The sequence below is a fragment of the Penicillium hordei genome (genome assembly GCF_028827395.1).
Source record: "Penicillium hordei strain IBT 12815 chromosome Unknown utg000003l_segment0_segment0, whole genome shotgun sequence".
NCBI classification, from domain to species: domain Eukaryota; kingdom Fungi; phylum Ascomycota; class Eurotiomycetes; order Eurotiales; family Aspergillaceae; genus Penicillium; species Penicillium hordei.
Genome location: NW_026623144.1, coordinates 801089 through 822278, shown reverse-complemented (window position 1 = coordinate 822278; position 21190 = coordinate 801089). Strand labels below are relative to the sequence as shown.

Below are 21190 nucleotides of genomic sequence, written 5' to 3'. Positions count from 1 at the left end.
TATAACTTTTCTACCCTAGTCTTTATATCTAACCGCCTCTATAGTACCTATGCCTATATATCCGACTAAACTTTGCCATAAACCGTCCAGAGGGCTTGCATTGTAGATATTAATGAAAATTCACCGGCACGATATCGCGTAAAGCTGTCCATGTAGTTGCCATGAAGGATACCACGGGCAAAAGATCTCGGGTGCATGGCAACTGAGCAAAAGTGAGTGTAGGCTTATTACTCCATGTAGCGGAACTCAGGGTTCCGGTGACCGAGTGCCAATTTTTCCTCATCGGAGAGGCCTCTGATCCTATCATCCTTTCGTCCCATAGCTCTGAGTTTGTTATCGTAGATGCAGTGAGCGATTCCAAAACAGGCCAAGCAAAAACAAAAGCATTGCAGCGACAGGTTAATGGTATGACCAGTATGGAACAGTGGTGAATCCTTTGATAGATAGGTCCAGCTGGTGGTATGTCAGTCCGACATCGTTGGATAGATAAAATGGGGGTACACTAACGTTGAGAGTACTCCTCCAGCACTTCCTACCATTACTATATATCCTCCCGCTACCGCGGCAACAGCTGGGCTTCCGGCATTGTTTATACCCCAACTCAGGAAACCGCTGCTTGCCCCAAAACATGCAATAGCATTCAAGAAGACGGCAGCGTACTTGGCGTTCACGTTGGCAGAAAACCTCAGGATCGAAAAACCGATAATTGAACAAGGAAGGATCCCTACCATGAAGATGCCTCTCTTGTTCAAACGGTCACTCAAGTAGCCTAGGATAATAGTTGCAAAACAAGCCACCACATACGGCGGCACTGACTTAAGCTGAGCCTCTGTTGAAGTCCAACCAAACTCGCGGAGGATGGTAGGTATGAAGGCACCAAATCCTTGTACCGCACTGTTAGTGCAAAAGAAGCACCATGCACAGACGTTCGTATGAATGTTAAAGATGGCGCGTTGAACATGCTTCCAGGTTACTTTGGCCTCGCCTTCCTGTCAAAAGTCAGCATATAGGCAATATTACTGATCTGGTTGCATTCTCTTACAGATATGTTCTCACGTCGAATTCTCTCCTCTGCGATGTATCGTTGTCTTCGGGTAAGGAATTTATAGGTCCCCGGGCCATGAGGCATAAAGAACGGGGCAACCATGGCGACAAGAAGCGTGATCTAGACCAGTATGAGATATTTTCTATGACTTTTGGGGAAGTCAAGATTTTGTGAGACCCACAAATCCTTCAACAAAGAATATATTGCGCCATCTACTGATGACCATGGCATCAGTTCCCCATGAAGGGATATGACTAGCATGCTATTAGTGCCAGGAAAGCAGCCGCAGTGGAATGGATAGCGACCTACGAAAGCCCTGCCGCTAAAATACCCCCAAAAGAGCTCGCCAGTGCGCTTGAGGCAATGAAGATGCTCATGCGTAAAAACAATTCGGATTTCTTGTAGAAGCAGCTGAGGAAAAATGCGGTACCTGGCATTGCACCACCTTCAAATATACCGAGTAAGGCTCTCACCACAATCATAGCAGGATATGACTGCACGAACGCAGTGCAGAGAGAGACGAGACCAAAACAGAAAACGAGGGCGGGTACTAGAGATATGAGCACTCCAAAGACCTACGTCAACTTATGGGGCATTCTAACGTACAGTACCATCGGGGACCGACATTTTTGAGGATGACATTGCTTGGAATCTCGACACTGGACAGGTGTTAGTAGGATCACTCGATGCAACTACGGAGGAACGCTCTCACGCTAGATAGAAGACAAAGAAGACGCTGAGAAGAATATTATATCTGTAACCAATGAGGTTTAGGTCATCGTTCATGCCCTCAATGCGAGCATTGCTAGTACTTGTCAGACCAAATCATACATAGGAAAGGATCCAGCATAGGACTGACCCGACGTTAGCTCTGGGACCGATGGGTCAGCATTCTAATCCATGGTTTGAGACACTAGGATCGACCCGCACCTATCAATTGCACACAGCATGTATAGGACGGTCACCAAAGGCGTGATGGTAAAGTCGAACTTCCGTCGCACAGCAGCTTCCTCCTCGGGTGCCCAGTCCAAGTTCTCCACAATCATGGATCCAGCTGCAACGTCAGTGGGGCTCTCCATAGTGAGCTTGGTCTCCATCTTTTCACACATCTTTGGGATCTTTGGGTACACCTCAGTGAAAAGAAATTTAATAGAGGTATTGGTGCCTATGACAAGAGGAAATTTGACTACTAAATCTTATTATTTTATACTAGACAGCAAGGGAAACGTTATCTTTGGAGCTGAGATAACAAAGTTAGCAAAGTAAAGGTAAATCCGGGGTTTACCTGGGGCATCTAATCTAGTCCCGTCTATATCTCATTTCGGTAACATTAAACGAGAGATACGATCGGGATGGCAATCCCTGGCTTTGCGGAGCGACGTAATCCGAGACCATATCTTGAAATTAGCGCCAACACGCTGCTATTACGTGGTGTCGTGATATGAAGCCGATCCGTCTTCTTTTTGCATATCTTTCGGGGCTCCACCGGGGAGTGGGTCCCGACGCTCCCGCTCTCGGGTATTCGCAGGCGTGGGAGACTTGCTCTCAGGTTACAAAGCCAGATACTATGAGAATTGGGGAAACATTTGGTGTCGGCTATCTACGGCCCGATTAGCCAATTCAGCGGACAACTGGTGGTATTTATATCACTTTATATCGAAGAACAGTGCGTAAAGAAAGCTTAAGACGCCGGTCAATACCTATTCAATACCTACATAGCTACAATGGCATCCACAGAAGACCACAAGATTACCATCTCCATTGATCGAGGTGGCACATTCACTGATGTGCACGCCCTTGTACCGGGAAAGCCTGATATTGTTCTCAAGCTGCTCTCGGTCGACCCGTCAAACTACAACGATGCCCCAACAGAGGGAATCCGCAGAGTTCTCGAAGCTGCGACGGGTACAAAACTCCCGAGGGGCAAGCCTCTGCGATTGGACAACATCGAATGCTTACGCATGGGAACTACCGTTGCCACCAACGCCCTCTTGGAACGAAAGGGTATGAAGTCTGCTTTGTTGACCACCAAGGGCTTTAAAGACCTCCTCCGCATTGGCAACCAAGCCCGTCCCGACATTTTTGATCTCTCGGCTAGACGCCCTGATGTCCTGTTTGAGGATGTTGTGGAGGTCAACGAGCGTATCATCCCGTCTCATCCCCGGTCATCCCAGGAAGCCCTAGCCCCTTTCAGGGTACTTGAAGGCATCAATGGGGAGAAGTACTACGTGGCCGAGGAGCTTGATACGGAGCAGCTCATTTCCGACTTGCAGACTCTCAAGAATGAAGGTTATGGCTCGGTGGCAGTCGCGCTAGTCAATTCGTTTGCCTGCCCTGATCATGAGATCAAGATAGGCGAAATTGCTAGTCAGTTGGGCTTCTCCTGCTCGCTTTCCTCCCAATTACAGCCTATGATCAAAGTTGTTCCCCGAGGCATGTCGGCTACTGCCGATGCCTATCTCACCCCAGTCATCAAGTCCTACATCGACTCCATCTCAGCAAACTTCGAGGGTGGTCTTGGGGGATCACACGGATGTCGAGTCGAATTCATGCAATCTGATGGAGGCCTGGTCGATTTCCGCAAGTTTAGCGGTATGCGTGCCATTCTCTCCGGGCCGGCTGCTGGTGTTGTTGGATATGCTTCGACTAGTTGGGACCGGGAAACAAAAGTCCCAGTCATTGGCTTCGATATGGGAGGAACTTCAACCGATGTCTCACGTTTCGACGGCCATCTCGACCATACCTTCACGTCGAGCATTTCTGGTGTCAGTATCCAAGCTCCACAGCTAGATATCAATACAGTTGCTGCTGGCGGTGGTTCCGTTTTGTCCTGGAAAAACGGACTATTTATGGTCGGACCAGAGTCTGCATCCGCCCACCCAGGGCCAGCATGTTATAGAAAAGGTGGACCTCTGACGGTCACTGACGCAAATCTATTCCTTGGACGGCTTCTTCCGCAATATTTCCCTAAAATTTTTGGACCAAATGAAGACCAGCCACTCGATTGTGAAGTTACGAAAAAGCTATTCCAGCAGCTTACCGACAAGATCAACAAAGATAATGGTGATAGACCACTCACGCCCGAGCAAGTGGCTCTCGGCTTTATCAAGGTCGCCGATGAATCTATGACAAGGCCGATCCGGAATTTGACGGAGGCCCGTGGCTTTGAAACATCCTCCCATTACCTTGCCTGCTTCGGAGGTGCCGGAGGACAGCATGCCTGCAATGTGGCCGCCTCGTTGGGAATCTCGCGCATCATTATGCACAAGTACTCGTCTATCTTGTCGGCTTATGGCCTGGCCCTCGCTGAGATTGTGCAGGAGGCACAGGAGCCAATGGCCGCTCAATATTTCTGTTCAGAGCAGCTCATCAGCACTAAGCTGCAAGGTCTCGTGGACCGATCTACGGAGCAACTGCGATTACAGGGCTTTTCAGATGACCAATTACGATATGAGATCTTTCTCAACATGAGATACGAGGGATCTGATACCAGTCTTATGATCCTTAGGCCCGATGACGGTGACTTTGCCTCAGCATTTATTGAGCGACACCAACGCGAGTTTAACTTTACTTTTGAGAGACCAATCCTGGTTGATGACGTTCGCGTCAGAACTATTGCTTCAGCAAACAAGATTTCCGAAAAGAGTCCTACGGAACAGCTCAAAGAGGCCAAGATCACAGAGGTGGGTGGCCCTTCCCATCACACTGAGGTCTTCTTCGACTCGGAGACCGGATTTGTTGAGACCCCAGTGTACCTGCTTCGTGAGATTGGGTCGAATGTGAGGCTTCATGGCCCTGCAATTATCATTGATGAGACCCAAACCATTGTGGTGTCGCCGAACGCAATTGTGCACGTGCTTCAAACTTGCGTTCTAATCGATATCACGGAGTCTGTACCTCAACAGGCTTCATCGCTTACGCACGTCGACCCTATTCGTCTGTCAATCTTCGGCCATAGGTTCATGTCTGTTGCCGAGCAGATGGGACGTACGCTCCAGAAGACTGCTGTTTCAACCAACATTAAGGAGCGCCTCGACTTTTCCTGTGCTTTGTTCTCTCCCGACGGTGGACTGGTAGCCAACGCGCCTCATGTTCCTGTGCATCTTGGTTCTATGCAATTCGCCGTTCAATACCAGCACAAGCGATGGCTAGGAAAATTGAAGGATGGCGATGTTCTAGTTTCGAACCACCCGATGTCTGGCGGAACACATCTGCCGGATGTGACAGTTGTTACCCCAGTGTTCAAGCAGGGCACTGATGATATCATATTCTATGTTGCTTCTCGTGGCCACCATGCAGACAGTAAGAATATTCTACCCCTGAGGATCGTTGAGTCCCATTATTGAAGTTTTTGACTACTAACATCATGGCCTTAGTTGGTGGCATCCTACCGGGTTCAATGCCGCCCAACTCAACTGAGCTTTGGCAGGAAGGCACTGCAATTGAATCCGAGAAAGTAGTCTCCAATGGGGTTTTCAACGAGGCCCGAATGCGGGAGCTGTTCCTTGATATACCCTCGCAATACGAAGGGTGCTCTGGCAGTCGGAACATAAGTGATAATATCTCCGACCTCAAAGCTCAGATCGCCGCCAATGCACGCGGTATCGCTTTGATCCATAATATGATTGAAGAATATGGCTTGGATACCGTCCAGCGTTACATGTTCGAGATCCAGAGGACAGCCGAGTTGGCTGTGCGAACCCTCCTCAAGGATATGTACAATCGCTATGGCGCTCGGCCTTTGGAGGCACTGGACTTTATGGACGACGGCACGCCTATCAAACTGAAGATCACGATTGAAGAAGATGGGTCGGCAGTCTTTGATTTTGCTGGCACGGGAAACGAGGTCCGCGGCAACATCAACGCGCCCGAAGCAATTACCCATTCAGCAATTATCTATGCTCTCCGTTGCATGATCAAATCAGACATACCCCTGAACCAGGGCTGTTTGAACCCAGTTGATATCAGGATTCCAAAGCCTAGTATTCTGAGCCCCACAGGCGCAGCTGCCGTTGTTGGAGGCAACGTCACGACCAGCCAGCGTGTCACTGACGTAGTCTTGAAAGCGCTGCACGCTTGCGCGGCTTCCCACGGCTGTCTCAACAATCTGACATTCGGGATTGATGGCAAGACCGATGAGACTGGCCAGGTTGTTCCAGGATTCGGCTACTACGAGACCATTGCAGGTGGTGCTGGAGCCGGTGAAAACTGGGTTGGAGAAAGCGGTGTCCATGTGCACATGACCAATACACGCATTACAGATCCAGAGATTCTAGAGAAGAGGTATCCTTGTATTCTCCGTCGGTTCGAACTCCGAGACAAGACAGGAGGCGAGGGACGCAACAGGGGAGGTGACGGCGTGACTAGAGAGATTGAGTTCCTCACGCCAGTGCAGTGTTCCATCCTCTCCGAGCGGCGGGTGCATAGACCCTATGGCATGGATGGAGGCGAGGCGGGGCAATGTGGTCTTAATCTCTGGCTGACCAAGGATAAATATACTGGTCTCGAGAGAACCGTCAACATGGGCGGGAAGGGCAGCGTACCTATGAACGTAGGCGACAAAGTCGTTATCATGTCAGCCGGAGGTGGTGGTTACGGCAAAAGCGAGGCTTGAATATATCCGATCAGTTCTTGTACTGTGCAATGAATTGTTTCCCCTCTTATCAGTAACATAGTAACATATCCCTCGGTCGAGTGGCCGTTACCTTCGGTCCTAGTAGAAGCTGCCCGAATTCGGTCACAGCATCCTTCAACGTATCATGCAAAACGCATATCTTATGCGAGATGTCCACCCCAAAACATCATACTAAATGTACTAAATTCCACCCTGATATTTCAACAACCACGATTAGTATATTCTGTCGCTTGTCGACGGCTAGGAATGAAGCCTTTCAGCCCTATGTATCAGTTTCATGGATACCGATAGGCTGCATTATCATGGCATCGAAGATCATATTGCTGTTAGCCAGAGTTGAATATTGTAGTAGGAGAACTGCTGGCTGTATGAAGTCGTCCACGGGTTCACTGGGCTGTCGGATTAATCAGCATTTTGTACTAAAAAAGACGTTGTGCACGTAACGTACTCAAACAGACAGCTTTTCTCTTTCAAAACACCCCTACCCCTAGTGGGCGACTTGTTCGTAGACAAGTATGAAGGTACGACTACCCCTTTTCAATATCTTAGTCACAGATTCCAAGGGATTTTCTAGGGTTTGTTAGCGTATTTCACATGCGAGCTGGCCACCCCAAAACACCATAGTAAATGCGATATATTCTACACTTATATCTTACTATGTTTGTATTTGATTTCATTGTTTGTCGATAGCTGTTGATAAGGCTTTTCAACACTATATATCAATTTTAAACAAATCTAAAAACCTACATTGTTAGGGTATCGAAAATTACACTGCTAGGAGCCAGAAATATATATATCTCAATCACCAAGTAATATAAAATTTTAAACTTCCCCTAGACACTAGATACCACCTGAAAAGCATTAGGTTTAAAGGGAAAGTTCCTGTAACCTACCATTGTTGTGATACTATGTTGTAATTTATCGCATTTACTATGGTGTTATGGGGTGGCCAGCTCGCATATGAGATACGTTAATGAGATATTATTACCGTCCTGTTGATATATCAAGTTGTATTTTGTTTTATTGGGTATAATATCTTGGGGTGGGTGGCTCGCATTCATTCATTTGAAAGACGATTTGCCTTTTGCTACTTTTAATTGTGATCTCCTCTTCGCAAGACCCCCTCGATCCATTGTCTGTCCATGTCGATATCTATGGATTCAAGCACTTCCGCCCACACCGCTGGATCCCCTTCAAAGTCCATGCTAAATGACCCGTGCTGGTTATTAGGGGGCCAAGAATTCGGATTAGCCGCTTGATTCACGGCCGCACTCGGTGGTTCGCCACTCATCTCGGCCTGTGCGTTAAAGTTCACGGGTCCAGGCGGATCAAGGGGTTTGATGGTGCTTCTGATCTTTGAGAGAAGAGAATGACATGCTTTGATATAACCATTGCCCCTTTCTGCCATGCCCTGCAGAACACCTAGGGCCATATTCATCGCTGACGCATCTGTCTCCTTGTATGGGAATGCAATGTTGACCATGACAAGGAGCAAAGCCGCCGAGAAAGCTTGCTCTCCGTCGATGAATCCATAAGTCGCTGGTAGGTGTTAGCTTGGCGGAAGGGCATCTTGTTGAAATGTGTTTCTCACCAACGAGATTGTATCTTGCTGCATTGTGGAGTATCAAAGCACTAGACCTCGCAGCAGATACGGCTCTGTCAATGACGTGGACAATGTCAGTCGACAAATCCTGCTCCCTTCGATCTGTATTTGGCTGCTGGGAATTGGATGCTAGCTTTCGTTGGACCGCATATAGTAGGATTGGGCGGGCTGTCATATTAATGCAATGGTAATAGTGCAAGTATGTTGAGACCATTTCGCGACTGGGCCTCTCACCCAGGTCAGGGGCATTTGACTTCATGGCTTCTGGCAAATGTTCAAACCAGTCGGAGAGCCTTTTCATGATGTTTTGAACACAAGCTGAAAGGTCGGAGCCAGACTTTTGTTTCTTTCGGTAGATTTTTTCGCCTATGATACCCTGAGTCCTAGAAAGTTCTGTGTAGGAAGCGAGGATAGAAGCGATGTGGTTGTCTTCCTGGGCCTTGGGGGTTGGAAGGAGCAGGTCGATATCCTCGTCTTGGATCGATATCGGGTGCCCAGAGGTAACACAGAGCAATCGCTCCATGCTATATGTAGACCACCAAACTCTTCGCCGGTGCTCCCGCGTATCATTGTCGATGTTCTGGTCTGAGATTTCTTGGTGCAGCCCAAGCGAGATTGCCATTCTGAGGGCAATGCCAATAAGCAAATACGCCGCATCCCGCCGGTTGATTGTCTGCATGAAGTATGCAACATAGCTCAAAACCTCGATGAACAGTATCGAGCCATCTTCGTACACATTTGGCAGAAATGCTAATGCGTACTTGAAGTAAGAGAAACCAGGCGGGCCCTCCTTATCCACCCACTGGTTGATCGAGTACATCTGACCAAACGCAAATACAAGAAGAATCTGGCAATATACGAGGCATTCGTCTCTATTGTTTGGGTCTGGAAGACCTTCATAAACACGCTCGAGGCGCTGGTGAAATTGTGAGTCACTTAGGAAGGAGAATATAGTGCCGATATAAGCATGCTGTGCACGGTACAAGCGATGTGCTATGTCAATTGGCGGCAAGGGGGGAATTCCATGACCGGAACTGTGTCTGATCCAGGAGGTGTCCTGGTAGTGAGGATACTTGTGCCAATCTAGTGTGTCGGCCGTCGGATTGAGCCGGTTGGCGATATAGGTAGACGACGAGTTGCCCATAAAATCTACAAAGGTCAGCTCCGCATGCTAGGAGCTTGTGAGCATTGACCTACGGAACTGTCCAGAGTTACCGATGACCCAGTTGTCAGACCCAGTGAATCCGAGCTCAATGGCTTGGTGGGAGATCTCAGCGAAGTCACCATCTCGCCCCTCTGCCCCTTCTCTTCTTTCTTTCCCTTCTCTAGCTGATCTTCCTTCTCGTGCAGTTCCTCCCCTTCTAGCTTGGGCTTGAAGTTCCAGGAGATAGCTTTCAGGGACCATGACCCGTTTCTCCGACTCGGAATAGACACAAGAATGGCCCGCCTCCCTGCATGTCATGCACGGATACGGGGGATTCGCAATGCATTTGGTGCGTCTTTTCCGACATCGATTGCATGCTTTTGCTGATCGCCTGAGCACATCCAATGGCGGATGCCTTGATGATACGGAGTTGGATGCTTGTATGTCCATATTGTATAGGTTTGCCGAAGACGCCCAAGACCGCAGGAGGCATGCGAGGGAAGTCACGCTATCCCTGCTGTTGCTTTCCCCGCAAATATTTGAGGTGCATGCGAACTGACCCTTGGGACACTGGGGTGCTTTATCCGCGTTGAGGTCATTTGCAGCATCCCCCACCATATAGAAGGTCACATGATCGGGTCCCACATCCCGGGCCTCTCAGCGCTTCCTATCTGGCACACCTCGAATTGTAATATCTCTCAATCAGCTGGGATTGCTAAATCGGCTATGGATTAGGGGATGCGGAATCTGGATGCCATCAGGTATTCGTTTCCGATCAGTAATCCATGCCCCATGCAGGTCAGAGAGCTTAAAAAACGGAAGGGAGTTTGCTATGGACGTGTGAATCTCAACTCGAATGAATAGTATTGCAGAATCAAACATGTCCGCCGCCATTCTATTTGCCCTAGTCACTGGGTGCCTTATTTTGCTTGCGCGCCTATCTACTTTGTACCTCAGATTGTCGAGCATCCCCGGGCCATTTGCGGCCAAGTTCACCGACATCTGGCGTTATTGGTCCCAAAATTCACAAGGTCATGCCTCAAGGCTTGTTGCACTACATGACAAGTACGGCAAGCTCGTCCGGATTGGGCCCAACCACATCAGTATAAGCGACCCAGCCTCCATACCCATCGTCTACAGCACGAACCCGACATGGCTCAAGGGTCCCTCTTACTACGGTGCAATCCCAGTTAGCAAGAATCGGGCTTTACCTACTATAATTGGAATGGATGAGGCTAAGCACACTGCCGTGCGGAAGTCGGTCGGACGCGCTTTCACGACGAACACACTGCTCGATTACGAAGATTCAATCGAAGCAACTGGCGAAGGGCTTATCAAAGCCCTTGCGGGAAAATCCGAAGTTGACATTGGAGAATGGCTCCAGTATTTTGCCATGGACATGCTGATCCAGATTGCCTTCAGTAACTCGCTTGGGATGTTGGCTGAAGGAAAGGACATTGACGGAACTCTAGCAGCCGTAATGGCACGGTTTGACCACTGGGGTCACTGGGGGGCACTTCCCAACATCGACTATTTGTGGAATAAGAGCCGCCTCGCAACAATCCTCAGAGGTGTCGGTGACAGTCCTCTCGCTATGATTGCGCAGGAGAAGCTAGAAGCCAGGAAGAGAACTACCAACAAGCTAGCATACAAAGATCTTTGCTCAAAGTTTCTCGAGGGCCAGAGCAAGTATCCAGAACTTGTTCGCCAAGATGATATCTTGGGTATCATCATGTCGACCATCGGCGCAGGAGCCGATACCACCGCTGGCACTTTGGCATATACTCTGTACTTCCTTTCGAAGCATCCTGTCGCAAAAAACAGGCTAGAACAAGAGATCGAGGAGAATCTGGCTACAGGAAAGCTCTCCCATCAACCCAAATGGGCAGAGGTCCACCGGATGCCATACCTCGATGCGGTGCTGAAGGAGTCCATGAGGCTCCTTCCCATCGCATCCTGGGGCCTTGATCGTGTTGTACCGCCCGCAGGTGCCACTATCGCGGGAGTGTTCATTCCCGGGGGCACTATCGTCGGGTGCCAGATTGATTCCATTCACCTGAACAAGGACGTTTACGGAAATGATGCTACCGCCTTTAGGCCGGAACGATGGATTGAAGCGAGCGAAGAGCAGCGGCGGTACATGGATCGTTCATTCCTTGCATTCAGCGCTGGCAAGCGGACATGCACTGGCGTTCACATTGCCTGGCTAGAAATGAAGAAGACTTTACCTTTGTTGATGATGAACTTTGACGTAAGTGATACCTGTCCAGACCTTCTTCATGGCTTGAGTGATTGCTCATCTAACTTGCATTACCCAGTTGGACCTTGTTGATCCGAACCAAGATGTCAGAGAGGGTATCAGGATTAGTGCTGTGAAATATCCCCCTCCGATTCCGATGAGGGTGACTACAAAGAACAAAGGGTCCGGTTAAGACATGATTAAAGAGGTATTGCCAGGAACACAGACAACACGTCTTACGTACCATGCGTGAGGCACTGGCTTTACATTCTGTTAATTTATCAGGAAATCGTATAGATAGCAATGCTCATGATGAATTTGGCACAGCGAGAAAACTCACACAAAATAAATTCCCTAGCCAAGATCTGCCAATGGATACCAATTCCTAGCCAAAAAATGCGAATTCTTCATGTTCTAAAGATTTAGTATCTTGAAGATGATACCATGATACCGTTCATACAAATCTAGATAGATAAATAGACAGGATATGATATATTTCTTACAGATGATTATAGGTATATAGGACTAAGAACAAGAACACACAAAAATGTCGACAGATACACGGCCAGAAATGGGGGTTTAAGCTGATGTGTTGGTAGACTTTGCTAGGGTATGTGGTTTCAGACTGCGTGATCAAGAAAATTAGGCGACTATTTCTTGCAGCTGGTTTTAGGTGTGATCTGTGGCATCCTGTTTACATTATTTAAAGCATTGTACCATATTTACCTCCCTGGAACCGTGATATGGCTTATCAATTGATCGGGACCCGCAAGCCGATCTATACTTATGATTATTCCGCAGCTGAGATAAGCCGGATTCACGCGCCATCGGGCCCGAAGATAATGACGATGGCAAATGGCACTATTCTTTCCCCTATCAAGACCCGGAGCGCAGTTGCCGGATCTCGGCGCGTTGTGGGCTGGCATTCCGAGTCTTGGGGTCTAGGGTAGTGCTTCAATTCTTAGGCTTTGCAATATCTGCTCACGTGTATAAGATGGTTTTTAAGTCCTACCAGCGTACAGATCCCTCCCGTTGAGCTCCACTGTTCTACTCCAAGTCAACTCCAAGTCATGTCTGTTTCTTGTTCTTCGTCTCTTGTAACGAGCCCCGTCAACGTGGGTGGGGCTGCGCCAAATGCGCTCTATTCTCAAGGTCTTGTGGTTGGTGGTATGGTCTATCTCTCTGGAGTCACAGGAGTCAATCCCGTAACCGGAAGTCTTGTAGAAGGAACAGTGGAAGCTCGCACCGTCAGTCCATAATCAAATGGCTGAAGTCCCTCTGCTAAATATTTACAGACTCAAATATTTGAGAATATATCCCGCATCCTAGAGACAGCTGGAAGCCACATAGACAAGACTGTAAGTATAGTTTTTGCTCCACACATTGTTCTATCACCAACTGACTGTACATCTATAGGTCAAATTAAGCATCTTCCTGATTAGCATGTCAGATTACACCCTGATGAACAAAGCCTATTCCAAAGTGTTCAGCCAGGGGGTTAAGCCGGTATGTTTCACTGAAATTACTGCCAACTCCCTTCCTAAAGATCAGTTCTAGGTCCGTACTTGTGTGGCTGTCAAGGAATTACCCCGAGGCACCGACGTTGAAATAGAAGTGATGGCAACCCTTTGAACAATGTCTATGTATCTTGGAAATGGTATCTGGATTATGAGATTTACACTGAGAGCTTAACTTTAGTCGCCATTGTAAAAGTAGTAGTTAAGATAGGAAACGTGGTACATATAGCTACCACCTATGTGTTTGTATCAATATACAGTTAAATCTAGCTAATCAAGAAAGAAGAAGGTGCCGTAAAATTCCCCACCGATGAGCGTGTACGTGATAATCGATTATCGGCAGCAACGACTCCAACTCCTTCTTCCACCCTTCCAACCAACCCGCATTGGATGCGGATTTAACCCGCCTATATCGCGCCTAAGTCATAACCCCCCCCCCCCCCGGGGTTTTCAATGGAGGCCCTAGTAAAACCATTTATGCCAACCATCTCCGGGAATTTATACGTAAAGTGCGTTACCAGGCAGTATAAAACAGTACTGTTAGAGTTTTGTAATACGAGAGCCTTACTCTCTATAAGTTAACAAGTTATAGATAACTATACTAGTTATAAGTTCATATCAAATTTATACGGGTGATCAGTTGGTTATTTAGCAACTAAACACACTGTAATTCAAGTATATTCATTCTGGCCCCGTTGCGGCCCCAAGAACCCTTGCAATTTCTCACCTAAAGACCACGAACCACCGCGATGTCTAATTGTCGCCCCAAAAGCCGAACTAGCTGCGGCCTGATTTGGTTCAATTCTACGATCTTGCGCTGCTTAGCACACTCTAGAAATAATGCCTATAAAATAGTGCCCTCCCATGCAGATTTTCGTTCGAGAACTCAGTATCCAGGATCAATCCAAATGACATGGCTCCAAGACCCCCTGCTTCGAAGCTTCATATAACCCGACTCAAAGAATTACAGGACAGCAACTAGGGTATTATCTGGCTCGACTTCACTTGTAGCAAAGCAACGCCAATTTTTGAACTCAAATCGTGTTTCTATATCCTTTGGTTTTTTTTTTTTTTTTTTTTTTTTTTCAAATTCCAAGTGTAAAAGAAGCCAGCATCACATTTCGCACTCAGCGGTTTTTATGGAGCAATTTGCAAGAATACTACCAATACTGCAGCATATCTATACAGGTATGGCGTTAGCAGCCTAATGACTTGTGTCCGATCAAGGTTTTGACTTACGCAGCAGTGGCTCCGAGACTTTCAAAAGGCCGAGCAACCGTCGTAAATGACACAAAGCAAAGAAATATAACGAGAAAAGCTGTGATAATTCCCAGTCGCTTTACCGTTTGCGTTACAAATGCCAGAATCCATAATGGCCCGATTAACATCATTAACCCCACAACAGTGCTCATCAAAGCGACAAATAGGTCGATGCGCTGATCCGAACCGTAGTGTACGTTCTCCATTTCTGAGATTGGGCCCTTTCTCCAGAGCCTCCACAAGCGAAAATGCGACGATCGCTCAAGCAGTTGTCGGAGCGGGGTCTTGGCTTTGGGTACGACCGCAAAGAGATCATTTGGCTCGTTAATGTATTCGGTCTCTTCGCGCAAAATAGCATTCCGATGATTGTGGAACCAGTTTGAGATGCTGATCACGTCCTTTTTAGGAACACGAGATCTAGAACGAAGATCTGAATGCTGGATTATAAGCTCATCTGCCGGGATGTTAGCAGAAGCAGAAACCATACTGGTGGTAATTATCTGACTGTAAGCTCTCAATCTAGAATCAATTTCGCGAATAAGCCTCAGCCTCATTTGCTGCGTTTCCTGCCTGAACGATCCATTATGGATATCTGGAGCAGACGCCTGCGACAGCCGATTTTCCAGTATCAGCAACTGAGATTCAAGTTCTTGGAGTTCATCTTGCAGCGCTAAGAGAACGCGTGCTGTCAATTCACTGAAACGCCGGAAAATGAAAAAGTCGTTATCTGAAGCGATGAATTTGCTAAAGCCACGGTAGCCGATATATTTCCATGGCTTCTTGCGAAGGTCTTCAGGTGAAATGCCGGCAGAAACATTATCGTCCGTCAAGTTCATCGTTGCTGCAAGGTCCAATGTACTAGGTGGCCCTATGGCGAGGAGAATTGTGGAATGATAAATTGTTAGTCCTTGCCATGAAATAAAAGGTTACGAGTCAGTAGTCAAGCTGTCAGCCTCGCGCCCAGCTGCAAGGCAAAATTCATTGGGCACCGAAGTACACAGCCGCATACCACTTCACTTAAAATGCTGCCACTTCCCAATTATTCTATCGGAGATGGTTACTCATGCACTTCATCCATTCTACTGGTTGTTTTTTATCTAATTCGACAATAATAGACGATTGCATCATTTCTGGACAGATTATGCCCGACATCATGACTGGAACAGCCAGCAGTGGCGAGCGCAAAAGGCGTCCGCCTACCGAGCATGCCGGAGAGGTGACCAGGAAGAAGAATATTGGAGTTGAAGAGATAGCGGATCCGCCTCCAGCGTTCGAAAATCCTAAGATCGGTGGTGCAGCCGACTTTCTGTCACAAGAATTTGATATTGGAGACAGTGACAGAGTGAATCAGGTTAAACACTTGAGAGACATTGGCGGAGTCAAGGCCGAAAATTTTAAACGATCCCGACCCGTCGTTCTTGAGAACGCACATCCACTAGCCGCTCAACCAGGCTGGAGACGAGTTTGGACATCCTTGTCGCAACTCCAGGTATGGGAATGCAAAGGCCTCGATGACATCTTTATCAGCGATTTCTGCAAGGCATGCTGGGACGCGAAAGACACGTGCAGACACCCCCCCCCCCAAGCTTAGTGGGCCTGGCCAGTTCAATGACAAAATCCTGAAAACCCCATGGAAATGTCGTAGCTGCGATTTCCTCGGCCAGCATTGCCTACTTTTGGTTTCTTATATGGCTCCAACAGAAGGAAATTCTGTTAACTGGATGCCGAGCCCGAGGGTTTTGGAATTTGAGAGAGTCCGAGGGAACAATATCGGAACGCCGCTAGATGTGCCAACCAGCGCAGTGGGGTTTGCGTTGCACCCTCCTCCACAGCGGTTGTGCAGATCTGTGCATCTCGAAGAATCCGGAAGTAAAGAAAAATACTTTTCCTCGCCAGAACCACGACCTACTTACTCCCAGAGTAGGGATGCTTACCACCGACTCAAGGAGGAATACTACCATGACCAATGCTCTCGTAAGTCCCTTACCAGAACGCCGCCAGTTGTGCCAACCAGCGCAGTGACTCTTGCGATGCAGCACCCTCCACAGCGGTTGTGCAGATCTGGGCATCTGGAAGAAACCGGAACTAAAGAAATGGATTTTTCCTCACCAGGGCCACGACCTACAGACTCCCAGATTAGGGACTCTTACGAGTACTTTACCAATCGATTTCCTAACATAGATCCCCGGAAGCATTGAAGAATTGTCAGCGTATGCTGTGGTGACTTACCACTAGCAAGCGATTGGTTACCCAGGAACCCAGATTATTTCGTGTTTTGTATGGTAAATTGGTTCAGCCCGCAACCTCGGTGTAGTAAATACCGAGTATATGCACATGCATGGGGTATTTCAACATGCCCTCGATCGTATGTCTATCTTTTAATCAATGAATCGCGGTTCCGCTTAATCTCATTTACCCTGATGCATACTAGTCCGTACACTATTAGATTACTCTAATTAGAATTTTTAACAAAATGCATTGCCACCGAATGGCCTACTATTGGGTTCCATGGAATTCTAGGGCGAACCTATGGCCCCGAGATAACGTCCACCTAGTTAATCACAGTAAGTCATGTCTACTGAGGAGACTGGTTGTGGTGTAGTAATTCCAGATGTTGAGGTGGAAAGCTAAGCCGGGGAACCTTTTTTACTACGTGGCGTTGCTTTCCCATGGGGCTCTGTCGCGTACCATGCAAAGCAAACTGTTGAATAGACTAGCCTGTTAGTATTCCTGTTCGTAGCTATCCATGCACCACCATGTATGGGCTCTAAGGAGGCGCGGCATATATTAGGACATGTATAGTAAGCTTAGTGATAGTTGCCCTTTCGGCTTAGCCGCCGGGCGTTAATAAATTGTGCGTGTGTGTGTGTGTATTTTTGTGTGTGTACCCTCTCTATCAAGAAATGATTTGGGAGCAAGTTGCATTTGGTACACAGCAGTACATATCTACAGAGTGATGATTGTAGGTGCGCGCTTCTGCCCCGCACGTGTTGACTGATTCAGCCTCGTTGGCAAGGCTGAGATGAGTATCCACCCGCAAACAGCGTGAGTCCGCGCTCATCTGATATACCACTATGTCACCATACTGCAGACAAATCAAGATTTCTAGCCCGAGAAAGTCGCACGTCTTCCGAGTGACAGGCTTGTCGAGGGACCTATACGAAAGGGATCTTAATACCGCTCTACAAGAGGTACTTAACGACAACTTTACCGACGACAAGTGATTGTAGATTAAGGCTAAGATTGCTATCGTCCCTTTATACAATAAAAGTATTATATAGAGGGTAGCGTGACGGCGTACTGGGGTGCCAAACCCAAAAAGGCAAAACTAACCGGATACAGTAATTCACAGGTCCGCCGCTTCTAGACCACATTTGACAGGTCTTTCAATGTGTTCTTTATCTTGCGGTTAATTCTACTGATTCTTCCAACTCTTTTAACTGTGATACTAATGAGGGTGAGTGAGGGTTTGTTTAAAAAAAGAATACCAAAAGACATATGTGACAGAGCTGCGTAAGCGGCCGACTATTCGTGTATATATAATGAGCAACGATGATGTACATATTTGAGAATTACAAACATTGTGTAGAAATCAACCACAAAAATGGCGAAACAAGAACAGCCATAAGTACAGATAACTCTCCCAAAATATAAATTAGAAAGATACGCGAAAGAGCGCTACTATTCCCCTAAGGATACACAATACTATGCATACTTTGCATCAAAAACTTCATGTGATAACTAAGAAAATTCACTCTAAACTAGTTAAACTCTGACTTCTAGGAAATGATTGCTTTATATACCTCCCATTACCGAGGATACCAGCCGGCAGCTTCCCACTCGATGATCGAGATCTTAAAGTCCGGACTACCATCTTCGCAAACCCTGACTCGTTCGACGATCACATCTTTCGTTTTAAGTTATCTGTGAGTAAACACTATTCAATAGCTGACGAAGGTATGCTCAACGATCTCGTGTATGAATCAAATATACACAGGTCTCGCAAAGTAAAATAGGATTCTGAGAATTCATCATCTGGTTGATTTCTGTATGGGCTGGAGATTCCGGGATCTTGATAATCTGCTGCAAATAACTCGCTTCCATACAGTTGGCGGTTTAGGGCTGCGACGTATCTCTGGGAAGGTATCTGAAGTAATTTGCAGATTTGGTCTTTTCAACGAATTCCAAGGATGGAAGTAGCTTTTCCAGGGTGTGACTGGGGATATATTCCATGACTATGCACCGCATGTTTGTTTGTGAGTCAACGCGCAATAAACGCCTAGAGTATACAAAGGAAAAGCCACAACACTGATCTTACAATTAATACAGAAACGTCTTTGAAATATATGGCAGTGCTAACACGCTTCCAATATATATATGCATTTCTAATGCACAGGTATCGAACATAGCAGAAAGAAACTACCATTAACCTCTAGATCCCATCGATCTATGAAGAATTTGAGTTGTCCGCGCAGGACCAAGCAGCCGAACCACCGGTCGCATTGTAGCTTGCGATAATGCTGACGATGGAGCCGTATGTACCAGCGACCATCATGAAAGTACCAATAACAACAACGAAGACACTCCAGCAAACCATGGCCGTCCACCTCGGGGATCGGTCAACCTTGCCCTTGCTCCAGTTATCGTACAGCCACATGCAGCCCATGGGTTGGAAACACATGAATGTGCCGAGTAAAGCACCAATAAGCGAGACGAGACTGTCGAAGACTGGAATGGCGCTTGCAATGATATAGGAAATAAGACCGACTCCTGCGGTGCAGCCGATCCAGGAGGACCAGTGGACCATGCTGTTGGAGGTGAGGTGCTGGGAGCCTCTGAGGGCGCGGACGAAGATGAATTTCGCGGGAAGCTAGTCGTGTTGTGTTAGTCCGTAATCCATGGATACAGAGATTCTGAGATCTGAGAGGGAGAATGCTTACATGAACAAACAGCATGACACTGACCAGAAGGCCGGGAATGGCAAAGCCATAGCTGATCTTCTTCATAGTGGCACCGGCGGAACCAAGGGCAGGCGAGGCAACATAAGAACCGCAGAAGTAGTAGACAACAACACCAATGATAATGTAGACAGCCGTCACGCCGCTTTGGCAGATTATCAACGAGCGAGTATAGTACTTGGGGTCGCGCATCTCGGATACGATAGAGAAGAAAGCCGGTGTACCGGCGTAGGCGAAAACAATCGAGGCCACGGCACTGATGGCCTCACTAAATGAGGGATTGGCGATGATCTTGTAGTCAGATACCCAGGCTCCCTCTTGCGGGGCTAAGGCTGGACGGTCCTGCACGCCGACAGCGATAGTGACAATGAAAACTATAGTACGAATCGGTTAGGGCTATGCTATATCGCGCGAGGTCAGCAGGGGAGAGATCTTACTTGCGAGCAGAATGCAAATCAGTCCAACCCAGGCGAGCCAACTGATTTTTCCGAGAGTGCGAATACTGCCGAAGCCGATTCCTGCGATGGCTGCAACAGCAACATAGACGGCTGTGCATGTGGCATGAGTCGAGACGGCATTGAAGGCAATTGAAAGACCGAGCATTCCTGAACCAGCGACAAAGATCCAATCTGGAGCAGCAGGTTAGAAACGAGTTTATACCGGCTATAATTGTATGGACTTACATAGGCAGAATACAAAGCCGAAAACCTCACGACCGATGGCACCGAACATCAAGAAACCTGCATCGTCGATACCATAGACTGAACGATGGTTGAGCTTGAACACGCCGACCATGTAGTCGGACCATGTTGTAATGATGGCAACAATGAGCAGGCAGATGACACCTGGAACCAGGCCTAATGTATCAAACGCAGCTGGGATGGAAAGGACACCGAGGCCAATCTGACTCTTCATCATGAGGATCACTGTTCCTGCCCATCCTACCTAGAGATGATGTTAGGACCCAATTGGACATCTTGCGGGAGGAAAAGAAAAAAAAAAAGAAATTTGATAAAATTGATAAATGACAAAAGAAAAAGAACAGAAGAAAAGAAAAAACATACATTTCGGTAGTTTGGACCGGATTCGGTGATCTCTCCAAAGACATCGTCGTGGTTGTGAATAGCACTAGGGTAGACATGATTGCTCTCAGACGGCGCAAGACCTTCAAGGTCCTTTTCTTTTTTCGCATCCATCATATTGGAGAACGGGGAAGGGGAAAATGTACGGATACAAAAACTGGGCCCCGGAGTATGCGGGCTGTCGCACCGCTTATAACTCTCTCTCCTCAGACCATCGGCTGCCTGATCGATGGGGCGCCCAGAGAAACAGATAAGGGTTAGTCAATTGGAGTCAATGCAGTGAAATCAGTTAATGACTCGTCTACACCCGAATTGTGGATACTCGGTATAATCGCGCACTTTCTAGGAATCCTACGCTAGCCTAGTTTCAGATGTAAAACTGCGTAGATCCACTAGAAACGGGCAATTTGACGAATTATTTTCGAACATTTTACACATTTTGCATATCCTTGCACTTATGACTGGTCCGCTAGTACGGTGACAAGCACGATGACAAGTACGTGGAGACTTTTATGTGGAGTAAAAAAGTGAAGGTTGGATTGCCCCGAACTACCCCATGGGGAGACGCGGAGAAGTTCTGAATTGTAACCTTAACTAAACTACGTTACGCCCCCAAAACCTTGGAAAAACGCCCACAGCTTGTCTGCCATATCCCTGCGCTATCCCCGCGCAAAAAATAACATCACTTTGATGGTGCATGTCTGAAG

At 47.5% G+C, this 21190-nt stretch overlaps 8 protein-coding genes across 8 annotated transcripts; 4 read left to right on the top strand and 4 right to left on the bottom strand.

Moving 5' to 3' along the window:
- Nucleotides 1-227: 227 nt before the first annotated feature.
- On the bottom strand, nucleotides 228-2142 carry N7537_005550 (major facilitator superfamily domain-containing protein; the record flags this gene model as incomplete). The annotated part of the gene is made up of 9 exons (XM_056896607.1): nucleotides 228-453; nucleotides 508-989; nucleotides 1043-1165; nucleotides 1227-1299; nucleotides 1355-1595; nucleotides 1652-1704; nucleotides 1758-1850; nucleotides 1905-1916; nucleotides 1976-2142. 9 exons carry the CDS (start codon nucleotides 2140-2142, stop codon nucleotides 228-230), a joined length of 1470 nt encoding a protein of 489 aa, XP_056752392.1.
- A 627-nt stretch (nucleotides 2143-2769) lies between these two features.
- Nucleotides 2770-6659, top strand: N7537_005549 (Hydantoinase B/oxoprolinase-domain-containing protein; the record flags this gene model as incomplete). The annotated part of the gene is made up of 2 exons (XM_056896606.1): nucleotides 2770-5347; nucleotides 5422-6659. 2 exons carry the CDS (start codon nucleotides 2770-2772, stop codon nucleotides 6657-6659), a joined length of 3816 nt encoding a protein of 1271 aa, XP_056752391.1.
- A 1141-nt stretch (nucleotides 6660-7800) lies between these two features.
- On the bottom strand, nucleotides 7801-10045 carry N7537_005548 (transcription factor domain-containing protein; the record flags this gene model as incomplete). Its single annotated transcript, XM_056896605.1, has 3 exons — nucleotides 7801-8219; nucleotides 8272-9432; nucleotides 9481-10045. Coding segments are annotated over 3 exons (2145 nt in total), but the record flags the coding sequence as incomplete, so codon positions are not given.
- Nucleotides 10046-10307: 262 nt separating this feature from the next.
- N7537_005547 (cytochrome P450) lies at nucleotides 10308-11859 on the top strand (the record flags this gene model as incomplete). The annotated part of the gene is made up of 2 exons (XM_056896604.1): nucleotides 10308-11678; nucleotides 11746-11859. The coding sequence occupies 2 exons, from the start codon at nucleotides 10308-10310 to the stop codon at nucleotides 11857-11859; spliced, it is 1485 nt and encodes a 494-aa protein (XP_056752389.1).
- Nucleotides 11860-12736: 877 nt separating this feature from the next.
- On the top strand, nucleotides 12737-13223 carry N7537_005546 (RidA family protein; the record flags this gene model as incomplete). The annotated part of the gene is made up of 3 exons (XM_056896603.1): nucleotides 12737-12913; nucleotides 12962-13024; nucleotides 13083-13223. 3 exons carry the CDS (start codon nucleotides 12737-12739, stop codon nucleotides 13221-13223), a joined length of 381 nt encoding a protein of 126 aa, XP_056752388.1.
- A 1195-nt stretch (nucleotides 13224-14418) lies between these two features.
- Nucleotides 14419-15279, bottom strand: N7537_005545 (uncharacterized protein; the record flags this gene model as incomplete). The annotated part of the gene is made up of 1 exon (XM_056896602.1): nucleotides 14419-15279. One exon carries the CDS (start codon nucleotides 15277-15279, stop codon nucleotides 14419-14421), a length of 861 nt encoding a protein of 286 aa, XP_056752387.1.
- Nucleotides 15280-15596: 317 nt separating this feature from the next.
- On the top strand, nucleotides 15597-16034 carry N7537_005544 (uncharacterized protein; the record flags this gene model as incomplete). Its single annotated transcript, XM_056896601.1, has 1 exon — nucleotides 15597-16034. One exon carries the CDS (start codon nucleotides 15597-15599, stop codon nucleotides 16032-16034), a length of 438 nt encoding a protein of 145 aa, XP_056752386.1.
- Nucleotides 16035-18890: 2856 nt separating this feature from the next.
- N7537_005543 (uncharacterized protein) lies at nucleotides 18891-20600 on the bottom strand (the record flags this gene model as incomplete). Its single annotated transcript, XM_056896600.1, has 5 exons — nucleotides 18891-19313; nucleotides 19384-19775; nucleotides 19839-20030; nucleotides 20085-20346; nucleotides 20466-20600. The coding sequence occupies 5 exons, from the start codon at nucleotides 20598-20600 to the stop codon at nucleotides 18891-18893; spliced, it is 1404 nt and encodes a 467-aa protein (XP_056752385.1).
- Nucleotides 20601-21190: the final 590 nt, after the last annotated feature.